At 37.8% G+C, this 22,180-nt stretch overlaps 1 protein-coding gene across 2 annotated transcripts in view; it reads left to right on the top strand.

The window, feature by feature from the left end:
- The window catches only part of KIF27 (kinesin family member 27), a 39,277-nt gene extending 21,343 nt beyond the window's left edge, over positions 1-17,934 (top strand). The window contains exons 6-19 of one of the 2 annotated variants that reach the window (XM_033086107.1): positions 380-523; positions 3,377-3,583; positions 4,117-4,292; positions 4,669-4,802; positions 5,772-5,927; positions 6,933-7,138; positions 7,995-8,183; positions 8,522-8,635; positions 9,770-9,946; positions 10,597-10,812; positions 11,815-12,021; positions 15,316-15,514; positions 15,967-16,134; positions 16,713-17,934. In XM_033086107.1, the coding sequence (XP_032941998.1) occupies positions 380-523; positions 3,377-3,583; positions 4,117-4,292; positions 4,669-4,802; positions 5,772-5,927; positions 6,933-7,138; positions 7,995-8,183; positions 8,522-8,635; positions 9,770-9,946; positions 10,597-10,812; positions 11,815-12,021; positions 15,316-15,514; positions 15,967-16,112 (2,271 nt within the window). In that variant the 3' untranslated portion in view covers positions 16,113-16,134; positions 16,713-17,934. Of the gene's footprint in view, positions 1-379; positions 524-3,376; positions 3,584-4,116; positions 4,293-4,668; positions 4,803-5,771; positions 5,928-6,932; positions 7,139-7,985; positions 8,184-8,521; positions 8,636-9,769; positions 9,947-10,596; positions 10,813-11,814; positions 12,022-15,315; positions 15,515-15,966; positions 16,135-16,712 lie in introns of both variants that reach the window. The other variant, XM_033086106.1, reaches the window with a different exon arrangement.
- Positions 17,935-22,180: the final 4,246 nt, after the last annotated feature.

The following is a 22,180-nucleotide window of genomic DNA, read 5'->3' as shown; positions in this document are numbered from 1 at the left end:
AGTTGCAGATTGAGGACAGCTGTTTTCATTTGAGAAGTGTATTAATCACAAGATGATGTGATCTTGTAACTACATGTGACAGCATACTAAAGCGAATAATTGAATTTAATATATATTTCAGTAAATTAGGTTTGGTTGTGAGTACATTATCTCCTTTGGAAGAATGAAACTTGTCAGAACAAAATCAATAGATGAATCAGAAGTGAAGAAATAGCTGCTAGAAGCTGCAGATAACCTCTTAGATAATTTGCTATACATACCTCAAGACTTTGCAGTTCTGGTCATGTCTTTTAACAACAAATGAGGTTTTATTTTTATTCATATTCCAGTTGTAGGAATAATAATGTCCCTTTTGCCCTGCTGAACTTTTATTATCTAGCAGGTACTAGTTATGGATGAGGAACTATTTAGCCAGAAGAATCATGAAGTGCAGACACTGCAGAACCAGAAAAAGACATTAATACAAGAAAAGAAAGAACTACAGGAATTTTTAAAGGAGGCTCAAGAAACACAAAGATTACAGGTATTTTTCCACCGGTACACATTTATCTGTATTGAATCATCCTTCTAACATGTGAATGCTTTCCACAGGTCCCTCAGGGTTTTTTTTTACTTAACTACTGGTCAATATTAGGGACATTTTGTTTTAATTTGAACTATTTTATTGAATGAGTTGGGTTCATATAGGGAATGTGTCACAGTAACGGGATTCCTGGAGATTGTATATGAACCTACCTGTGCCAGACGCCTCCTTCATAACTTGCAGTGTACCATTCATGCTCTCTATGCTTCCTGAAGCATAACACACAACCCTTTCCCCAGATTTGCATCATTGTTAAGGAGTTTCAGGACAATTAATAGATCAGGATTTTAAAGACTGTGAAAGAATCTATAGAATTTAAAAAAGACTGTACCGATATTATAGAATACTTCAATTGAAAAGTTGTATAGAAAATTATTTTGTTATAGCTTTATTAAGAATTAGAGTATTGTCCTCTTTTGACTTTATGAGACAGAATTCCATCCTAACTTTGAAGTAATAACAGAGAAAACTAAGTGATACAGTGGAAAGTGAGGTAGTGGCAAAGAGGCGAACAGCCTCTTTCCTTCTGTAGATCTTGAGCTTGCTAATGAAATTATGGTGGCTAGTATGTGCATAACATGTCAAGGTCGGGAAGACTGCAAATGGATTAGTTAATATTCTGTGGGTATTGCCTGACATATAAGTTATATCAACTTTTAAAAGAGAAAAGCATAAACATGGATAGCTAGTGCTCTTTTCCTTATTATACTTTTTCTACTTTTTCCTTTTCTTTGCTGATGAAAGGTAAGTAAACTAGTCATGATCTTTTTCTTTCTTCTGTCGCTTTCTTTCTTTTCTGTCACTTATGGCCAGATGTTTTTTTAGCGTGAATACCATAGTGTCAATTATACTGCAATAATGCTTATATAAATTTTGGAGGATACAAGGTAGCTGTCACAGTGTAGATAGAAAGTTACTTCAGTATCAGAGGCACAAAGGAAGCTTGAGAGCTTTCTGGCACCATTTTAGCATTCACTAAGCCACCACGTCTATTTAAAAATATACTATGTAGGTAGAATAATGAAAAGCAGGTGCTTCGGTCATATATTTTACATTGTATTCACAGGCATATGTAATTTAATGATACATGATAGAGTAAGAGCTTTTAGAGTAGCAGGTATGAGTTAGGAGGTAATAAATGTTTATACCCATATGTATTTATGCAATGGGTGTTACACTGTGGAGTTGTATGTGCAATTGTATCAGGGACAAATACCTTCAAGGCGGATCCGTTGGCTGTTAGTTCTTCCAAAATGGTAACAAATAATATTATATTCATACACATATTCCATTTTCTGTGACATAGAAATAATATTTATTGTATTCCAACACAATATTAACTTGTAAGGCATTGTAATTTGTGTTTGGAAGGAACTTTCAATCTAAGACATCATAAAGACTGAATAAAAATGTGTTTCTCGAAGTAAAAGAATGCAGAATGTATCATGAGCTATTTTCCAACTTCCCTATTGTTTCCAGGCCAGATTTTAACCATACCTCAAAAAGAATCAAAAAAATAGACTGAGTTGAAAATTGATATAATCTTGGCTTTATGGATAAATCAGTTTAGATAGCATTAGTACTTTTAAACAATGTATGGAAAATGCTTTAGGAAAAGCAGATAAGGTCTCCAAACCAGCATTATCAACAAACCTGAGGCTGGGTGGAAGAAAAAGCAGCAAGTGATGCTGGGATTATGTACATATTTAGGTTATTAATACAATAAAGTGGAACTGATCAAAGTGGAATAGTAAGCCCATATGCATAATTAATAAGACTCAGACCATAAGTTTAATTTGAAAATGTTTGTTTAATTCTCATTTTATTTCTCCATAAATACATATATAAAGCAAGCATGAGCTCCTAATTATGTCATCCACTTCTCACTAGATGCCTAGATAGGCTGTAACTAAACTGAGTGTGCTGGTTTGAAAGTAAACCATTGGGAAAAATGAAAACCACACAATTACCTTGAGAAAGATTTCAGGTCAGAGTTGCAATTTAATAGAAAGGTTAAAATAAATTTAATGATACACATTAAAACTGGGTTAGACCCACAAAATCCTGTGGTGGTCCTGTGGAAGGTCTTGTCCTCCTCTGGATTTGTCCAGGGGTGGGGGTCCCAAGTCCCCAATTTATATATGGTCAGGTTCAGGGCAGAGTATTCAGCGCCTCCCCCAGGTGGACAGTTGCACAGTGGGAATGATGTAATCTTGGGAGTCATAGGATATTTTTGGGAATCCTTGGTGGTATACATTGTTACAGCTGCCCATTATGGTGGTGCCTTGGGTCCATTATTGCCCATTGGCAGAGATGTCCCCCTCAGGATCAGTGCTTCCCCAGGAGTTAGCACTGCAGAGTAATTTGTGAAGAAAAAGAAACACTCCTCTCCTCACAGGGCTTGTCTCTTCTCCCTTATCTCATTTGACACTCAGCCTGTAGCCTGAGGAGTCAGCTGTGCACTGGACACCTACTGCAAACAACCCATCAAAACAGTTTGTCAGAAATGCTGTAGAATTACACCCCACATTGGCACTCTTTCTGTAACCCAGGACACTGGGGTTTGCTGAACAAAAATCTGTCTAAACTTTACTGGACCTGGGGTATGGGGGGTGACTGAGACTGATGGTATGTCGTAGAAGTCTCAGTTTGTTACAGAATTTGCCTGTGCCCTGCAGAATAATTTAGGGTCAGTGGGTGATTTACAAGATTCATGACCTTTGTGAGGAATTAGAAGTTGTGAATATTATACAGAGCTCAGTTTTGCTTCTGCTTTATTTTTTTCCCCATGAGACTGAGACAATGGTGGAACAGCAAATGCTCATTGTTCAGCTAAAACTGAAATTAGAGAAGTTTACAGATGTGAAATCTTTAGATTTCCCAAGGGCTTATGAAGATGGGCCAGCTGTCATGGCATTTGCTAGGACGTCCTATAGTGTCCCAGTGACAAAAAACCTGCTACGCCCCTTTCACCTGCCTTCAGGGACTGAGATCCAAAAGGTAAGGTCTACCTAAATTTTTCCCCTTCTACATTGTAATGATTATAGGTCAATTATTAGACATGACATAATAATATATGGTGGCTTTCTCAGATACTGCTGCTTAGCTTTCCACTGAAGACTCTAAAAAATTATTTTTGTAACATTTATTTATGCCACAATTATCCAAAATATTTAGGCTTAAAATTCCCACTTACAAGTGCTATGGCTTTCATATTTTCACTCCCAGCTGGTTTTCTGGGTGTTTTGAGGGTTCAAGTACGAAACTTTATAAAAAGTCACTTATTATTCTTACCAGTATGTTGAGTACATGGGATAATGAATTGCTAACAGTGCCCTCTTTCACATCTGGAATTACGCCTTTAGGCTTTTGCAAAACCTTTTGTTACAAAGATATTCAGAGTTATTATAGAAAACCTATGTGATTTTGCTTTCAAGCTCAGGTGGTAAAATATTTTTTGAAATATGAGTAATGAATTTCTAAATTGTTGCAAGTATTTTTACTCATCACTATTTTCATGTGCTTTTTGACAGGAGTATACCAGTCCTCCTGTCTTGTCCCTGGCCCAGATAATGGCAGAATTCTATGTTCGCAGACAGATTATACTTAGCAAGTTAGAAGATCAAGATAAAGTCCTTCACCACCACCTCTGTGATCAGAGTGATGAAGAGGAAGACAATATAGGCAGTGAAGAGAAAACCTCATATAAGTAATTTTCTGTTCTTTTAATTTTTGTTCTTTTACTTTTGTTACAGAAAAATGTATATCAAAGGTAGTATTACTACCTAATCCTTCCTTGATATGAGACCATCTGTAATGATACTTATAGTAAACCTGTGGGACCAACTGGGCATACTACAAAATAGGTTTAATATATGTAGGTTTAGCAAAGATTGTGTAATCCCTGCTGGGTGATGGTGTGTGTGGGAGTGGCATGAATGAGAAAGAAGGTGAATAATGATGAATAAATGCTTTTGTAAGTCTGAGATTCTTCTCTGTTAAGATCATCTCCTTTGCATTATGCTTAAAGGAAAAAAAAAATCCCTGTGTATTTGCAGAATAGCATGTTTATCATTCTTCCATAGGCATTGCTTGAACCGAACATGGACACAAAATCACACTTCTCTGTACTTCCTTCCTGATGTAAAAGACATAAAATGTCAAGTAGACAAGTCTGGTTTGTCCAATAAACCTGCGCTACAAACTGACACAACCACAGGTATAATGGAAGTCATTAGAGCAAATCTTACTACAGAATCAGAACATGCAATAATTCCTTAGCACATGTAATTAGTTTTCTCAGCAAAATGCATGTATTTATTGCAATATTTTTTGTTATAATTTGTGGATGATACAATTTCTCCAAAGCCATCTTCCCCCGGCCCTTGGAACTTGCTGTAATAGATAGGGTATCCTAGATACCAAGGCTGACCCAGATTCCTTAAGAATTTGGTCACTCTCCTAACACTTCGGAACATAATTGGCTAGAAATTAGGATGTTTAATTGGTCAGTTTCTGTTCTTTGTATAAGCTTCTATTGGTTGTAGTTGGATCCTTCCTGAACCTATAAATATAGGTGTCTGCCCTTTGTTCTGAGAGAATCCTGCCTGACCCCCTTTCGCATGAAATAAACTCGTGTGGAAATCGTCAAGCGTGGCCTCCGGTCTTTCTCAGCTGACGAAATATGGGTTTCTGAGAGATAGCTACATGTTAGCACTCTCCGGTCCCGTTGAAACCCACCAGGGACCGAAAAAGAGAGAAACCTATAATAATTTAATATAAATTTTCCCATTTCTTTTTTTTCTTTCCCTTCTGAAACTGATTCAGTAACCTCTAAGTAATACCTACTAGCCAGAAAGCACTTCACTTATCAAAAAGCTAGTCAGATATAAATCTTCAGTGCTGCTTCAATGAAATAAAATGGATGCTATTATCTTAGCAAAAATACTGAAATGGTTTCTGGAATATTTTTCAGACTTAGGGTCTTGAAATGCAAGAATTGCATACCATTGCGTTTTTTTTCTTGTTTAGATACATGGCAGGGAAAAATACCCTTCTCTCTTCTCTCCTTTTGTTTCTTGTACTTCATATGGAAGAACTGCACACATTCAATATTGCAGAGCACTACCTTTTGAATACAGCATCTATTCCAGATTTTGTAACTCTATTTTGCTTTGTTTTGTTCAAGGTGAAGAGATTGACAGCCTCCAGAAAATCCATGTTTTTAACATGCAGAAGTTAAAGGATTCAGAGTTGAGACTCGCTGAGGCTGAGCAAAAAATAAGAGAACTTTCACTTACTATCAAAAGGAAAGAGGACCTCATTAAGGAGTTAGTAAGAACAGGTAACTGGCTACTGTAGAGACACTGGATATTGTAGAGAATTAAAATATTCATAAACAAGAGAAAAGGCAAAGAAAACCTGAAGTTCTTAGTCCTAAGTATGTCTTAGTTTTTACATTACTATCTTAACAACCCAAAAATCCATAAATGTTACTAATTACTTGCTATGATCACACTGAAAATTTTGATTACAGCCTACTCTATATGATATGAAGATGATTTGTTAAATATTTTTTGTGCTTTGTTGATTATTGCTTTTATGTAGTGTAATTTTTAACATATGGTCAGCGTTCTGATCTCTGTAGACACATTTGTGACATAGTCTTTGGGATAGGAGAAAAGATACATCATTGTATCTTCATATTCTGTAACAGTAGAGAAATGGGAGTCAGAAGTGAATGAAAGAAAAAGTCAGTGTCCCTGGTAGCCTACATCCCTTATACATCTGTTCTCATACAGAAACTAGCCCTGTGATGTCAGGAAGGATTTCTCCTCAGCTCCTTCAATCACACTCTTTTCTTTTGTTTACCTTCTTTTGAGGTGATCTGAAAAGCATTCTGTGCCGTCCCACATTGCCCAGATAGGACAAGTCACAGTGTAGAAACACAATCCAAGATTATCAATTATTAAGATCAAAGTTGAGTAATAAATAAATGGCATATTTTTCTAGGAAAACAAAAAAAACCAAAACAACCAAAGAAAATTATGAAATACAGGATAGCCATTTTGCCAAAATCTACAGTAAGCAGAAGAATTAAACTCTGGCACTCAGGTGGCACTTTATTTGGTGTCATGAGATGACTCATGAAACACTCAGATTTAGGACTGTCTTTACCTCCATTTCAATGTTAGAAGGGAACTGCAGGGTGCTTTAGTGTTGGAAAATGTATCAGAAATTACTGACTTACCCAGAACAAAGTAAGTAATGTTTCAATTCCAAAAGTGAGTATTACATTTCAACTGATTATCATGTTAGTTTTAAACTATTTGTGCATGCTGTCTTTAAGGTAAGGATGCTCAGTCTGTAAGCAGGCAGTATTCTCTGAAGATAAGTAAACTGGAGCAAGAAATTGAGCATGCCAAAAGAGAACTATCTGAAACACAAAAGCAGCTTCTGGAGCTGGACAGCAAAGAGCTGAGAGACATTCCTGAGAAAGTTATGTTACAGAAGGAGTGCCAGAAGAAGATGGAGGCAGCTAAGTTGAAAGTGCAGGTATTTCTGATCTGATTATTAAGATTTGCAAACCTCTGTCTCTGTGTCTGAATCTTAACACTCTGCTTGTAAAATTCTTACCTGTTTTACACACTGGAAGCTGGTTGGATAGAAGTAGCTAGTGAGAAACTTAATAATATTATACTCAAAGTGCTGGTTAACATCTCCTTGGTTAGATACTTAAAATATCTTATTGGTATGTAAGAAGCTAAGAAAGTATTGGGAAATATGAGATGTCCATACATCATTGTGTGTAGTCCAATAGAAGAACTTATCTAAGAGAGGGTATTACAAATGTATTACCTGCCATAAATAAAATTGATGTTTTATGAAAATTCTACATAAATTCTAGCTCTAAGCAAATTCCTGTGATGCTTTGCAAGATCAGACCCAATACAGGTGTATTCGTTTGACATTGACCTTCTATTTTTAAGTTCTATATGCAAGTTAGTATTCTGTATAGGGTCAGCTTAGGTGCTCTGTGCCTCTCAATCCTAGAATGGCAGGTGAGAAAAGTTCCCTACAGAAAGAGATAGTTTGCTTATTGACTTGAGCTCAGGACCGGCATTCTGACACCACTGTGTCTTTGCAAATTTTCCAGAACTGTGGTTTCTGCTAGATTTTATAATTTCACTGTATTCTCAAGCATGAACTCTACCTTGTATAATTCTGCCTGTGCTAACTTAACCAGGAAGCTCAGAAAATATAGCAATACCAAGTGATTGTTTGGGCAGAAGCTAGTAAATTTTGCTGACCCTAAGAATTCAGTGAAATAAAGAATGAACCTGAGTCATATTTTAGTCACAAGTTTCCTGCTCTTAAGCTGAAATTTGACATTAACATTTAGACCTTACAGAAAAAGCAGCAAGACACCAAGAATTTGGCTTCATTATCTAAACAAAGTGAGAGAGAAGCAAGAGAACTTGAGCAGAAAGTGGCTCAGATGAAGCATCAGCAATCCCAGATACAGAAGAGACTGTGTGAGGAGAGTGAAAAGAAGAAGCAACTGGAAGCAGAGCTTCAGCAGGACCAGCAACAAATTAAAGTAGGATTCTTCCTGTTTCCCTATGACAAAGATTAGGGTGAATAATTTTTGCCCCTGCTTCCCCAATTAACTACACCATCAGGCTTTTCCTAATTTTCAGTAATGACTTAATGAATGCACCAAGGAAATTGTCTATAAACATTTTACATTGATCTCCATTTTGCCTTTCTCTTTCAGCTTTTTTTTTTTTCCGTTTTATTACCTGATGTCTAGTTCTGCATTGCAATTTTGTAAATAAATTTAGGGTCAGTATTTCAAATTATATCTTGTGGGGACTCTCACATGAAATTCATTTGACTGACTGATGTGGAAAGAATGGTTCTTTTGTTTGTTCACAGGAACTTCAACTTAAGATGGAGCAACAACAAAAGATCCTTAAACTTAAGGATAAAGAAATTGCTGCTTTTAAAAAGAAGAAAAATAACTCAGTGGAAACTCCACAGAAACTACAGGTAGTTAATCTATTTCAAATACATATGATCCCTGAAATAAAAAACTTTCTTCATCCCTAGTCATCTATTTTTGTAAACTGTTTGGAAGAAGAGTATTCCATCATAGTTTTGTCTTCTTTTTTTTTGCTGTAGCAAAAACTGGGAGTAGAAACTAGCAGCTCTTGTACTCTGCTCTTTTTGAATGAAAGAAAGGAGGGCTGCCTTTAGTGCCTTTTTTTTTTTGTTTGTTTGTTTGTTTTCCCTTTTTTTTTAATCTCTCCCCCCCACCCCCAATCCCCCTCATAATTTGTCAAAAATACTGATTCAGAAACCTGTGAATTCAGCAGGTTTTGTTGTCTGGTAGGTTTGAGGGTGACCTTGGTGTACTGTGTTTTAAGTTGTCTGTGGGTTGTTTGGTCATTTTATTTTGTTTTGGTTTATACTCTGAAATAAATTACAGTAGTTTCTGGTTTTGGTTGTTTGTAACAGGGTTAGAAAAGTGTATGTCCTATGTGGCAGTACCACCTGCATTATTTCAGATGTGGACACTAAAATATGAATTACCCTAAGTCTACCCTAAAGTTGAAAAGAAAATTTAAAAGTAAATAAAGGAAACTTTTTAGCCTTAACAGGAATATATCCACAAATAAACTGTGGCTTTCAGAATAAATTTATAATGGACATGCTTGCATGATCAGAGCTGCCATTTACTGCCTTTTATTCTTTCAACATCATTATTTCTTGTCACTTAGTGTTTATCCACAAAGACCTGTTTCTGTGCAACTAAAATGCAATGAGGATGGGCTAGCTGAATTCTCATGGTACCATCTAAACCTAGCTGCTGTGCTTGGGTAGATGACATCTATTTATATAACTAGTTGAAAAAAAATACATTCTTTAGAAAAGATACTGCATCTGATACAATTTTTCTTTATATGAGATGTAGCAATGTAACATTGCTGGGGCCCCTTTTAATTCACTCCAGTTTCTGCATTTTTCTGAGTAAGGATTCTGTTACAGAGTTAATACTGACATTCAAAATGTTGATGTCTTCTACAGTTTTATCAAGAATTCTGAAGAAAGTTGAAACATAATCATAATATTCTGACTCAAAATGTCCTGGCTAATGCTCTCTGATCTCTCTTGAAACTTTAGAAACTAGAACAGCAGAAGAAGTGGCTGGATGAAGAAATGGAAAGAATTCTTCAACAGCACCAACAGTTAGCAGAACTAGAAGAAGATTTAAAGAAAAGAGAAGCCATTGTAGCAAAAAAAGAAGCATTATTGCAAGAGAAAAGCCACCTGGAAATCAAGAAACTGAGATCTAGCCAGGTTATTAAAAAAAAAAAACGCACAAACTGACTTCAGTCATAAGGCTAACTGAAAGACAGGTGGTGAGGGAGGGCAGATAAAATAGCAGAGGAAGCTCAAGGGACCTCCTGTGTCTATACCACTGTGATGTAGATATCATGTAGCTTGACGAATTGATATTTAAAATGTAATTAATACAGACAATAAAAACTTTTTCTCCCTAAAATTGCAACAAAACAAAAACTAAACCTAAACAACTCTGAACTGTGGTATTCTGTTATTGCAGAGCATTAAATGATATTATATCTATGATGTATTATTTATGACTATGACTAAGTCCTTCTGCAATCTAAAGAACACAGCAGGAAAATTTTCTACTCTTTCAGTAGAAAGAGTGAATACAAAGTATCATTGTTAAGTATAATTGACTAGCTTAATTTTTATTCTGTAGGAAACATTGAGCATTGTTGGGGGTTTTTTTTGTTTAGTTTTTGTTTTCTAGGGTTTTTTTGGTTTCTTTATGGTATCTGTCCACTCAAAGTAAATGAGGTCCCATTGCAAGAAACAAGCAATTTTTTCACTTCAGAATGTGACAGAATGTGACTATTTTTTCTTACTGGAAAGGAATATCTCATTTTTATATCTGTGGTTGCTGTGGTGTTTTTTTCTAGGCTTTAAACGAAGATAGTATGAAATTGTCTACCCGCTTAAGTATGCTGAATCAGGAGTTGTGTGATAAAAGTATGCAGCTTCAGGGCAGCACCACTGAAGACAAGTCAGATATTTTGGAAAAAATTCAGTCTCTCCAAATGGAAAGGGATCAGCTGCTCAGAAGGAAAGATAGTATGGATGAGAAAATGAAAGATGGTAAAGTGTTGTCAACTGAAGTAAGTAAGCACTTCTGAGATAAATACGGGTTTTAAGTATTGTTTGATAGTAAAGAATTCCAGTCAGAACCTAAAACGTCTCCAAATATCAGGTAAGCTAGAAATAAGGAACAGAAGTTGGATACTTTTGTAAATAGCAATTTTAAAATACTTTTGTGGTAGCACCAACTGTGTACTGGTGAATGAAGTTTAAGATCAGAGGACCATAAGTCAGATAGAGCCTTGCCAAACTCTATTGGTCTAAGAGTCATATAATGAGAAGTAAGGGAACTAGGAGTTTATCACAGGCAGGATATGGAACAAGCAATGTATCCAAATAGTGATGACCTTTGATTTTTTTTTTTCATAGAATCTTGTGAAAAAGCAAACTTTACCTGAAGGACTACATATTTTTACAGTGAAAATAAGTCATATTACATGGACGGCCCATTACTTGGAGTTGATCAGTATCATTATGTTAAAGATAAAATAAACTAATGTAAAATGTATAGATTACTTTTAGGTCTTGAGAAGCAATATAAGACTATGGCTTAGGTGATAATGTTCCAGAAAGATCCCTAATGCCTCACTCATCAAAACATGCAGTGCTTCAGGTCAGACACTACTGCCAATTCCCTACACAAGGCATGGTCACCAAGATCCTTACCGACAGATTAATTCACTAATCCAACAGAAAACTATTACACCCAGAATGTTAAAAAATAATAACAGAAGTCAAACTGTGGTGAGGATGAGGGAAGGATAAAAAGAGAAACATGACTTCTAGTTTTGTGATGAGCCATTTGATCAACCTTTGTATTGTGGTAAGAGTGCTATAGCAGGAAGAGACAAACGTTCTAGATTTGTACTCTACTCTTATTTTTCCCACTCCACTGTCTGTGCTACTAGTTCATCTTACCATTAAGTTTTACGTTCACTCTTGAAAGTTAAGTTAAAGATGTCTTGAAAGATTAATTCTGAGGATTTTTTTTTTAAAGATCTCCCTCATGTGTTTCTCTGTAGGAAGAACATATTCTTTTCCAGCTAGAAGAAGGAATTGAAGCCCTTGCAGCTGCAATTGATTACAAGAATGAAAGTATTCATAATCGCCAGCACTTACTTAGGTCATCTTCTCAGTGTCTTTCACAGAGTGAGCATAATGTCATAGGGAAACTAGTTTCCCTGTCTGCTGCTGAGCTCAGAGCTATCATCATCAGTTATTTCAACAAGGTTTGTTTTGACTAATGAATAGTATTTTATGCCATTTTCTATTACTATCCTAGGTATTGAGATGGTGGCAAGAAATAAATTTAAGAAGCTTTTGGTAAATATATCTTCATGTTACATAGATCTGCTATTAAATTATTTTTCATTTTTATGTTAACTTAAATAGGATACTTGTGGGCTAACTTTGTATGTCTTGTTTTGATGTCATTAGCTAGAATTGTGCTGCAAATCTGGAAATTACCTTGCCCCTTTCCAGTATTCTGTGTTGCTAACTAACGGAGAAACAACATGTTGAAATAGTGGTGTTGTATTTAAATTCTTCCTGATTGCAGGCTTTCAGAAAACTTTATAAAGCTCAGGCTGCTATTCCTGTTGTCTTTTTCCTAAATCCGGTTGTGTTGGTTTGACACAGCCTGGCTTTCACGGGGCGAGAAGGAAGCCACAGAAGCAGCTTCTGAGAGAGAAGGCTGCTCGAAGCTTCTACTATGTCCAGCAGAGCCAATCTCTGAAGGCTCTGACAAATGGACGTGTTGCTGGCCCAATCAGAGCAGTTGGTAACGCCTCTGTGCTGACAGTCTATTTAAGAAGGAAAAAACACCGCACGCCGTTCTACTTTTCCGAGGCTTGGGGTATGCTCCGGTGTCGTGGGCGTTGCCATCTCAGCGTGGCCCGCAGTGATCCCTGTGCGTGCCCGGCCAGTTCTAGCCTGCTGTGCTGTGGACAGAAAGGCAGGGCGGCGGCGGCAGCTTCTCTTTGCCAGCGCGGCCGCAACCATCGCAGCACAGTCCGCAGCGAACTGTGCCTGCTTGGCCGCCTTTATCCAGCCATGCTGTGGGCAGGGGGACAGGGACGGCGGCAGTGGCGTCTCCTTTCAGGCGCCCCGCAAGAAGAGAGGCGCTGGATGGTGCCAGCACCGCGGTGGCCAGCACTGCCCTTGCGGCGGCAGCGGGAACCGCGTGGCCAGCTGTGAGGGCCATGGCGAGCATTTCCCCAATACAGAGCCCAGACGAGTTTAACCTTTTAGCGCTGCAAAAAACGCTGTAGGGACTTTTCAGTGGATGGAACTTGAGAACAAACGAACCTACGGACAATAGTTTCTTCTGAGTCAGAAAAAAAGTAGGTGAAGACACCTGAGTAGAGCACCATGGTCCTCTGGGGTTTGTGAGAGGAAGGGAGAGGAGGTGCTCCAAACGTCGGAGCTGAGATTATTCTGCAGGCCGTGGTTAGGACTGTAATACAACAATTTCCCCGTAATTTATAAAGTGCATAGTGGGATGCAGAGATCTGCTCACAGCCCGTGAGAAAAGATGCTCATGCTGGAGTGACTGGATTACAGCTGAAAAGCTGTAATTTAGTGGGAAATTCGAACACAGAGAGAAGATAGAGAGCCCTTTCTTCCAAGCTAGAAGTTTATCCTTAAAACACTACACCCCATGAGCCGAATGACCCACACAACAAAACAGTTCAGGGAAGACTGTTTTGCCAGTGGGAGGGACTCGTGTTACAGCGGGCGGGACTGCTACTCGTGAAACTTGGAATCACACTGGAGAAGTTCACGGAGAACTGTCTCGTGGGCAGGACCCCAATGCATAGCAAAAGAGACTCCTAAGTGAACTGAAGAAAGATTTAAAGTGAAAAAACTGACCAAAACTCCCACACCCTGTCTCCCTGTGCGGTCGCTGGGAAGAAAGGGGGGCTGGAGGGCAGGGAAAGGTGTTCTAAAGGTTTAATTTTAGTTCTTATTATCTTAATTCTGTTAATAATTTTTTCATTATACCATTTAAATTTATGCCTGTTTTGCCCTTAAAGTGCTTCCTCCTGGTAATTATCTCTAATCAAAAACCCTTTAGTTTTTCTTTACCCCTCCTCTGCTAAACTATAGGAGGGGGAAATGAGTGAAGTTTTTTGTGAGTGCCTGGCTTCTAGCCAGTGTCAAACCATGATGCCAGTATAAACTGATTTTTCGTACACTCTCTGCAGTGTGTATAGCTATGTGCTTAGAAATCATACAAACATCTGGAAACATAAATATTACATGCATTATCACATGGTGTGTTTGTGACCTTGTGTGAACCTTTAATAATTTTGTAAAAAAGTTGTCTGTGGGATGCAAGCTGGAAGTTCTTCAGAATCAGAAAGCAGGTTTAAATTTCAGTTTAAAATTTGCACAAGGTATTAAAAAAATACACGTGATCAAAATATATGCAGTTCAGTTCTCTAGCAGTGGCAAATCTATTTCCAGTATAAGCTTAATTACAGTAATTTCACGATTATAAGCCGCACTGAGTATAAGCCGCACTTCTGGGTTTCAGCAGCTTTTTGGTTTTTTGTCCATATATAAGCCACACCTGATTATAAGCCGCATGTTACAATACAGAGTGTGATAAAAGGTATCTGTTCTATCACCATCTGTTGAGGGTGGGGACAGTGATCCTTATCTCAATGGCAGATAATCTGCTAATGGGCCATCCACTGAAACCAGGCAGGGCATTGTTCTTTATCTTTTCACACCCCATCCTTCCTCCAGGGAGTCATTGTCTGCTAATGGCCCATTGAGTCCCACTGTGGGACTGATAAAATTACTGCATCCCATTGAAAGTTGCTCCAACCAGGGGGAAGAGCCCAACATTTCTTACCAAGATAAAAACAGAGGCTTTGGGACACTAAGGGAGCCCCTTTCTCCACTGGACTCCAGTGGAAAACCGGATTTCTCCACATCACCACTGGACCTCCAGAGGGAAACTGCACCTTGTACAAGAGCACTGCTTCAACTGAATCACATCTGTCACTGCAGGAGGATGCAGCCACCATTTAATGGGACTGCTACCAACACCCTGCCTGACAGGGTGTCAGGTTATACTCTGACTCTGTCAGGGTTTGGAGTTTGTTTCTTTGTAGTACTGTATTTCTATTTTAATTTCCCTAGTAAAGAACTGTTATTCCTAATTTCCATATTTTTGCCTGAAAGCCCCTTGATTTCCAAATTATAATAATTTGGAGAGAGGGGGTTTACATTCTCCATTTCAAAGAGAAGTTCCTGCCTTTCTCAGCAGACACCTCTCCTCCAAACTAAAACAGCAACTTTTTGTTCTTTGTCCATATATAAGCCGCACCTGATTATAAGCTGCACTTTGGGTTTGGACCAAAATTTTAGTCAAAATGGTGCGGCTTATAATCGTGAAATTACTGTACTTGTAGAGATCCAGTGCTTTTGTATGTTTTAATCTATTAGGCTAAAGGATAAAAGGTTTTCTTGAAATTATTTGATAGATCAAAATGAGTGTGTTTCTTTCTAAGATTGTTGGCCTACGTGTGTCTGAACGAAAATTACAAGTGCAGATTGAAGAACAGGAAATGAAGTCCATACAGCAGAAAAACATTATGCGTGAATTAGAATCTGCACTTGAACACATCAAGTCGCAGTGTGACAGGCAGCTGACTCACCAGCGCCGAGAACATGAGAAAAAAGTACAGTTTATACTGAATCATTTCAAAGGTATTATTGTTGGGTGGGGATTATACACCAAGTATTTTCTTTGGTCATTAACAGAGAAATACTGTATTCCAACTGACAAAAATGAGTAAGGTTCAGAGATACATTTTGGCTGTCACTAATTCTATCACTATGTAAGATGTCAAGGAACAGACACGTGGTGTCAGTATGAATGCAAAACTGAATTTTTTTTTTTAAAGTGGTATCAAAACTATTGTATTTTCATATTGAATTTACTGATATTGAAAAGTCATAAGATACTGGTTTTGTTGATCTTGATCTTCTAAATACTGCTACAACTAAAAGGTGGGATTGGCACAGCTTTCTTGATCTTATTTCATGTTAACTAAAACATGCACATTGCAAGCAAAATGCCATCAAGATACTCTGTCTAGTTGGGCATCTTGATTTTTGACACAGAAACTTGGTTCTTAAACTAGTTTTATTTCTCCTAGAACAACATAGTGAAGGTGTTGCAGAAACTGTGAAAGGGTATGAAGTGAAAATCCAGCAACTGGAAAAAGATTTATTTTTCTATAAGAAAACCAGCAGAGAGCTGAAAAAGAAACTGAAGGGCCTTCTTGGAGAGTCATCTGAATAATTACTGTCATCCACTATATATTGTAAGCATATTGTCTGATAATGTTTATGCAATTGTCAGTAGATCGTTTGAACAGTGGTGAAGACATAGAAATATGCTGGATAGCTGTAAAAAATAATATTTTTACTGAATTAACTGTTCTTCAGGAATATATTCTACCTTGACCCCCATTTCAAGCGAGAGACATTTGTTTATAGCTGTAGCTGTAGCAGTGGTGTGCCAGTGATTTGAATTCTTGTTCTGTTTTCTCTGGATTCTAACATTATTTCAGCATCTACAACCTCAAACTGTTATGGTTAAGACAGGAATTTTGCTGTCTGAAAGCATCTGAATGGTACTGTAATTCATAGCTTGGTTATATGCCATGAATTTGATTTCCTAAAAGTTTCTGGGAGGTTGTCAATGAAAAATGCCACACTTACTGACTTACTGTGGCTACTAACTTAAGCTGAAAGAAAACATCTACACACTTGAAGAGGAGAAAGAAGTGGTTTCTATTGCAATTCTGTACTTTGACATAAAAAAACTTAACCAACTGAACAAACAAAAAACTACAACCATTAGTGTAAGTTTTTAATTGTTCCATGTCCTTCTTGCCAGAATCCAGATGTCCAACAGACCTAGTCACGTGGAGGAGAAAAGAAGGTTCAGTTTCATCACTGTTTCTGTTGTCTCATACCTCTCAATGCCACCACAATACCTCACATGCACTACTATAGCCTTCTTGGCGTGTTGGTGTTTCTTTTTAAGGCTCAGCAGGACTGGTTCTTCCTCCCAACGGATGCTTCTGTTTCTTTCCACTCAGTGCCATGCCTTCCTACAGGGAGATGCTGATCACATACCTCTACTTCCAGAGTAAATTAGGGCTCAGCCCTTTCCCTCTAGGCAAGATAATGAGCTTACACATTTATTACTATAAAGTACACTATCAACCTGTGAACATGAATATTCTAGAGACTGGATTATAAATGAGCATGGGAAAGATTATTCTGTGTCTAATATACAAAGAAGCATGTAGTTTAGGATATGTACCTATGGGGGAAACATCTATCCTTGGCAAATTGTAGCAGTGGGAAGAAGGGAGAAGACCCCTGTGAGTTTCCAACCTTTTCTAATGCATATATTTGTAAGTTTTGTAAGAAATACTCTACATTTAGTTATTTTTTTAGTACGTTATGAAACGTGTTGCTATACAATGCAATAAAATCATAACTTGTTACTGAGCTTTAGAAATAATAAAATCCCTGTTTGTATATTGCAGTCAAATTTTTAGAATGTCTTTTGTGTTGTACTAGTGTAGTTGCTGACTGTTTTTCAATATATGAATAATTTCATATTTGTCACAGTTCAGTTGTTTTTAGACTGTTTACTAAGATACATGACAAGTTAGAATGGTGAGCCTTGTATGAACAGCACTGTCTCAGATAAGAGTAATGGCAAGTACCTCCGATGTTTTTGTAGATGGTGACCTTTTTGAATAGAAAGGGCAAAATATGAGGTGCTGATAACTTTTTGCCATGTTCATGCTGCAAGTTGCTGATGCTGTAAAACCATGTTGCCTACCTATGTCAGGCATTCAGAGAAGTTGTAACTTTTAGTTATTTATCTGCTGATAAATTTCATTTTAGGTAAGTGTTGGTGTTGTTATCCAGTCATGAGGAAGCAGAAGTTGCTTCTGAAGAATTCAAGTGAAAACAGCTGTTAACAAAGTTCATGCCTTTACTAACTACAAATAAAAGTACTTTTTGAAGTATCAGAGAACTGCCAGTCTGTCAGCCTGCTCAGCAATGCATAAAAATTGTAATAAAATAATTAAAAATAATTCTATACTGCTTTACTAGATTTTGTTACAATGCCAGTTTTTTTGTGGAAGTTTTTTGGGTTTTGCTTTAGACACAATCTAGACAGTGGTCTGAAAACAGGGATTGAAAACAGGGAGAGAAGGCAATTTTCCTTAGCCACTGTGATGAATACCACACTGTGAGATTATTAATGAACAAATCTTTTCTTCTTGGTGGTAACTCAGATTTCCAATTTCACTTGTATGTAATAGGAGAAAATACAACAAAGGAAAGGTCTCCATTCTTGTTATACTGCAGCCTCTTGTAAAACGGAGAAAATACTGATTCTCTGTAACTACTTCAGTATTGGACTGAATGTACAGAAATATTCCCAACAATATGTAGCTCTTAAATGCAAGAAAATCTGAATAGAATTTAGGAAAACAAAGCAGCTGGAAATAGGTTTTGGATAATAATAAGTTTGGGATGCCCCATTCATGGAAATGTTCAAGGTCAGTTGAACAGGGCTTTGAGCACCTTGACCTGGTGAAAGATGTTCCTGCCCCTGGCAGCAAGACTGCCAAGACAGTACATAACAGACTGAGATGTTGAAAGGTCCCTTCTGACTCAAACCATTCTGTTTCCCATTCTAAAATTTTATGGTCTGTGTCTTGTTTTTACCTACATGACTTTCAGCTGCAAAATGCAGGTGCCAACATGTCCAACTACCACAGAAAAAGCTCTTCCCTGCCTACTAAGTGTTCAGGAAAGTGAATGTGTCATTCTCCAAAGCCAGCCTAATAATAAACAATTTCTCTTGCACTACAAAGACAAAGCTCCAACATTTCTTTTGTCACATGTTAATTATCACTGAATGCAATATAGCTACAAAAATGTAGAATTGTTTGCGCAGCACTGAATGTGGTATTAAATCCTGGGATCGATCTTAGTTCTAGTTGATGAAGAACATTACAGAATGTTAAACTGTGAGTTAGGAGCTGGCTGATTAGAAGCAGATTAGAAAACATCTGTCAGTTACCTGGGAAACAAGCAGAGAACATGGAAGTTGGAGAGAAAGAATGAGAGAAGAGACCAAAGAGTAGACAAAGCAAAGTACCTGTAAATCAAAACTTCTTTTTCCCCCACACACTGTAGCACTAATCCATTTCCAAAGCAAAGTATGTGTGAAGAGAGTACTTCACTTGGGTGAGCAGCAGGAAAGTGGGACAAAAGTCTTTAATAAAGGTACCATGAATGTATAATGCTGTTAGAACTTACTAGTGACTTTGGAAAACTAGTACCATGAAGATGCTAAAAGTGAAATAAGACTTTTCAAAGAAATGAGTGTAACTAACAGTCCATATTTATTCAGATTCCATAATAATGCTGAAAGTCTTACTGTAGATTCATCTCTTTTTTTGTCCTATATTTGTTTATTTGTTTTCTGGCCAACCCTTTGAAAATAATTTTCAAATATAGTATCTTTATGATCATACTGATGTCACTGTTAACAACTGTGGACCCTGTGACCACACAGGATAAAGTGTGCATAATTAATTACAGTAATTTCATTATCATAAGCCGCACCATTTTGACTAAAATTTAGCTCCCAACTCGGAAGTGCAGCTTACATTCAGGAGCGGCTTATATATGAACAAATTTCGGAAATTTCCCAATCCAGAAGTCCGAGCCAGCAGCAGCCCCGAGCTGGAGCCTGCCCAGCCCCAGGCGGCGGTGCAGCAGCAGGGCAGCAGCAGTGCTGCCCGCCCCTGGCAAGCGTGGTGGTGCTGCCCAGCCCGGGCAAGCACAGCGCTGCCCAGCCCCCAGCCCCCAGCCCTGGGGAAGCGCGGTGGTGGCACTGGCTGGGCACGCTGCTCTCCCGCTTCCCGGCAGCACCAGCCAGGCCTGCCGCTCCCCCGCTTCCCAGCAGCAGTGGCGAGCGGGCCCGGGGCCACTCCCTGGCGGCTGCCCTGAGTGGGGCGAGCCAGTAAACCCTGTGATCCCTCCATTCTGTTACTAATTGGCAACTTTGTGAAAGTTGCACGCAGATCGTTGCTGCGAACAAAAATGTGGCTAATAATCTGGTGCGGCCTATATATGGACAAAGAACAAAAAGTTGCCGACACCCGGCTTATAATCAGGTGCGGCTTGTAATCATGAAATTACTGTATATCCTGACAGATAGAACACTACTGGGTGGAATGAAGTAATCTGTTTTGTTACCAGTCTGATACAAACTAAACTCCCTTCATTTGGAGAGGTGGTATATGTTTTTATTATCTGCTGTGCCACAGAAGGTATTTACCAAGGGGTTATAAGACTAAGACTTTTACCAGATCAAATCAGTGGTGCCCATAACTTGGAAATGTAACTTATTTTCCAACATGTATTTATAAGCAATTTTGAATCAGGAAATCCAGGATATTTATCTTTTCATAAAAACTAATTAGTCTGTTTCAAGGTATCATTAAATTGCTAGATTATTTTTAGAGAGAGTAATTTGATTATTCTATATTATAAAATAGAAGCCAAAATCCAGAAGACTGATTACCTACCTTCTATAAATTTGTATTCCCTTTAGTTTTAATTTGTGCACCTATCCCTATTTGACAGATTTGATGTTCTTTTTCTTTCAGGACATCTAGTTAAACCTTCGCTCACCCCCGCCCTGTCATCTCCCCACTGTAGAACTAGCCTTGTTGTTTCTTGTGCTATTGAGTTTGAGATACTTAAAAATTAGTTTGTGTTATGGTTGCTGATTAACAGGAGTTCTATTTAAATAAAACCAAAATTAGATTCTAGAAGTGCCTGTTGATGCCATCATTAAAAAGTCCATAAAAACCAGTTTTTAAGTGTTAAAGAAACAAACAGGTTTCTAACTTGGGCAATGTTAATACAGTTCTTACTCAACACAACTCCTTTCCCTGTTCACCACTTGCTGTATTAGCCTGTCCAGTATAGAATTAGGTTACAGAATCAATCCAATATAAATTACATGGAAATTCTTCAACCAGCTGATTTTTTATCACCAATGTTGTTCTTAGTCTTAAATTCTTTCCATGGAAAGAATTGGAAAAAAAATTAAGTTTCCTGGAAAAAAAAATTTGTATTTTCTCCTATCTAGTTCTTTTTACATTTGTAATAACTGAATGTTCACAAAGACAAAGCTCTTTTTGTAGCTTTTGCAGTTTGTTTCAGGAAGGATACTTCTTGTATGCTTTCTTTGGAAAATTGAGCAATTGTTTCAATATTATTTTCTCACAATGAGTCACTTTAGAATGTGACTGTATGTAAATTGGCAATAGACAGCTTTTCTACTCTTTTGATTTCCTGTACAAATGTTCAGTAATATTTTATATCTGTTCTAGTTACTTTGAAATAAGCTGTAAATTGTGTCGCAACACAAAAAAATCTTTGTTTTTCTAAAAGGGTAATTAAAAAAAAAATCAAACTGTCATAACTAAGTCTGAGGTGAGAAAGAATGAAGATGAAGAACAAAAGGCTCTAATTTACTGAACATTAAGAGTTTAGACCGCATGGATTTGTTGCTACCTTTAAATAGGCAGTTAAAGTTCTGAAATAAGAGGAACTTTCCAAACAAAAAATAAGAAGTTCCATGTAACAGATGCTAGGGAGATAAAGGCTTGTGGGCAGGACCAAAGCACAGTATACATGTAGAGAGGGGCTGGAGAAAAGAATTCTGGGATGGATATGACTAAAGACAACTACAAAACTTTAAATACTATTTTTGTGAATTAAACTAACAAAAAATAACTCAGGTTAGGGCAAAAGTTACAGAGTACAATTGGAAAACACCTGCTAATGGATCAGGATAATGAAAGGGATTATTCTTTTTCCGAGACTTTTGAATGGATGATTCTTTGTAAGAACTAGAAAAGCAATCACCGAAAAACCCCATGCTGAAGGAGAATTTTCTGTGTTTTAGTTTATGGCCATTGTTCCTTGTCCTGTCACTGGGGACCAATAAGAGCCTGGCATCATCCTCTTGGCATGCACCTTATTTATATGTATTGATGAATCCCCCTCTCACTCTTCTCCAGACCAAACAGGTCCAGCTCCTGCAGTCTCTCTTCATACGAGAGAGGCTCCAAACCCCAAATCGTCTTTGTGACCCCCTGCTGTAGCTCCTTGTCTGTCCGTCTCTCTCCTTTCGTACTGAGGAGCCGAGCACTGGACACAGCCCTGTCCTCACGAAGGGATATCCCGAGGGCAGGAATGTGCCAGCCCGGAGCGGCAGACACGCGGGCAGCCTCCGCCTGAGTCACG

Source organism: Catharus ustulatus, chromosome Z, assembly GCF_009819885.2.
Source record: "Catharus ustulatus isolate bCatUst1 chromosome Z, bCatUst1.pri.v2, whole genome shotgun sequence".
Taxonomy (NCBI): Eukaryota; Metazoa; Chordata; class Aves; order Passeriformes; family Turdidae; genus Catharus; species Catharus ustulatus.
This window is presented reverse-complemented; position numbering and strand designations above follow the sequence as displayed.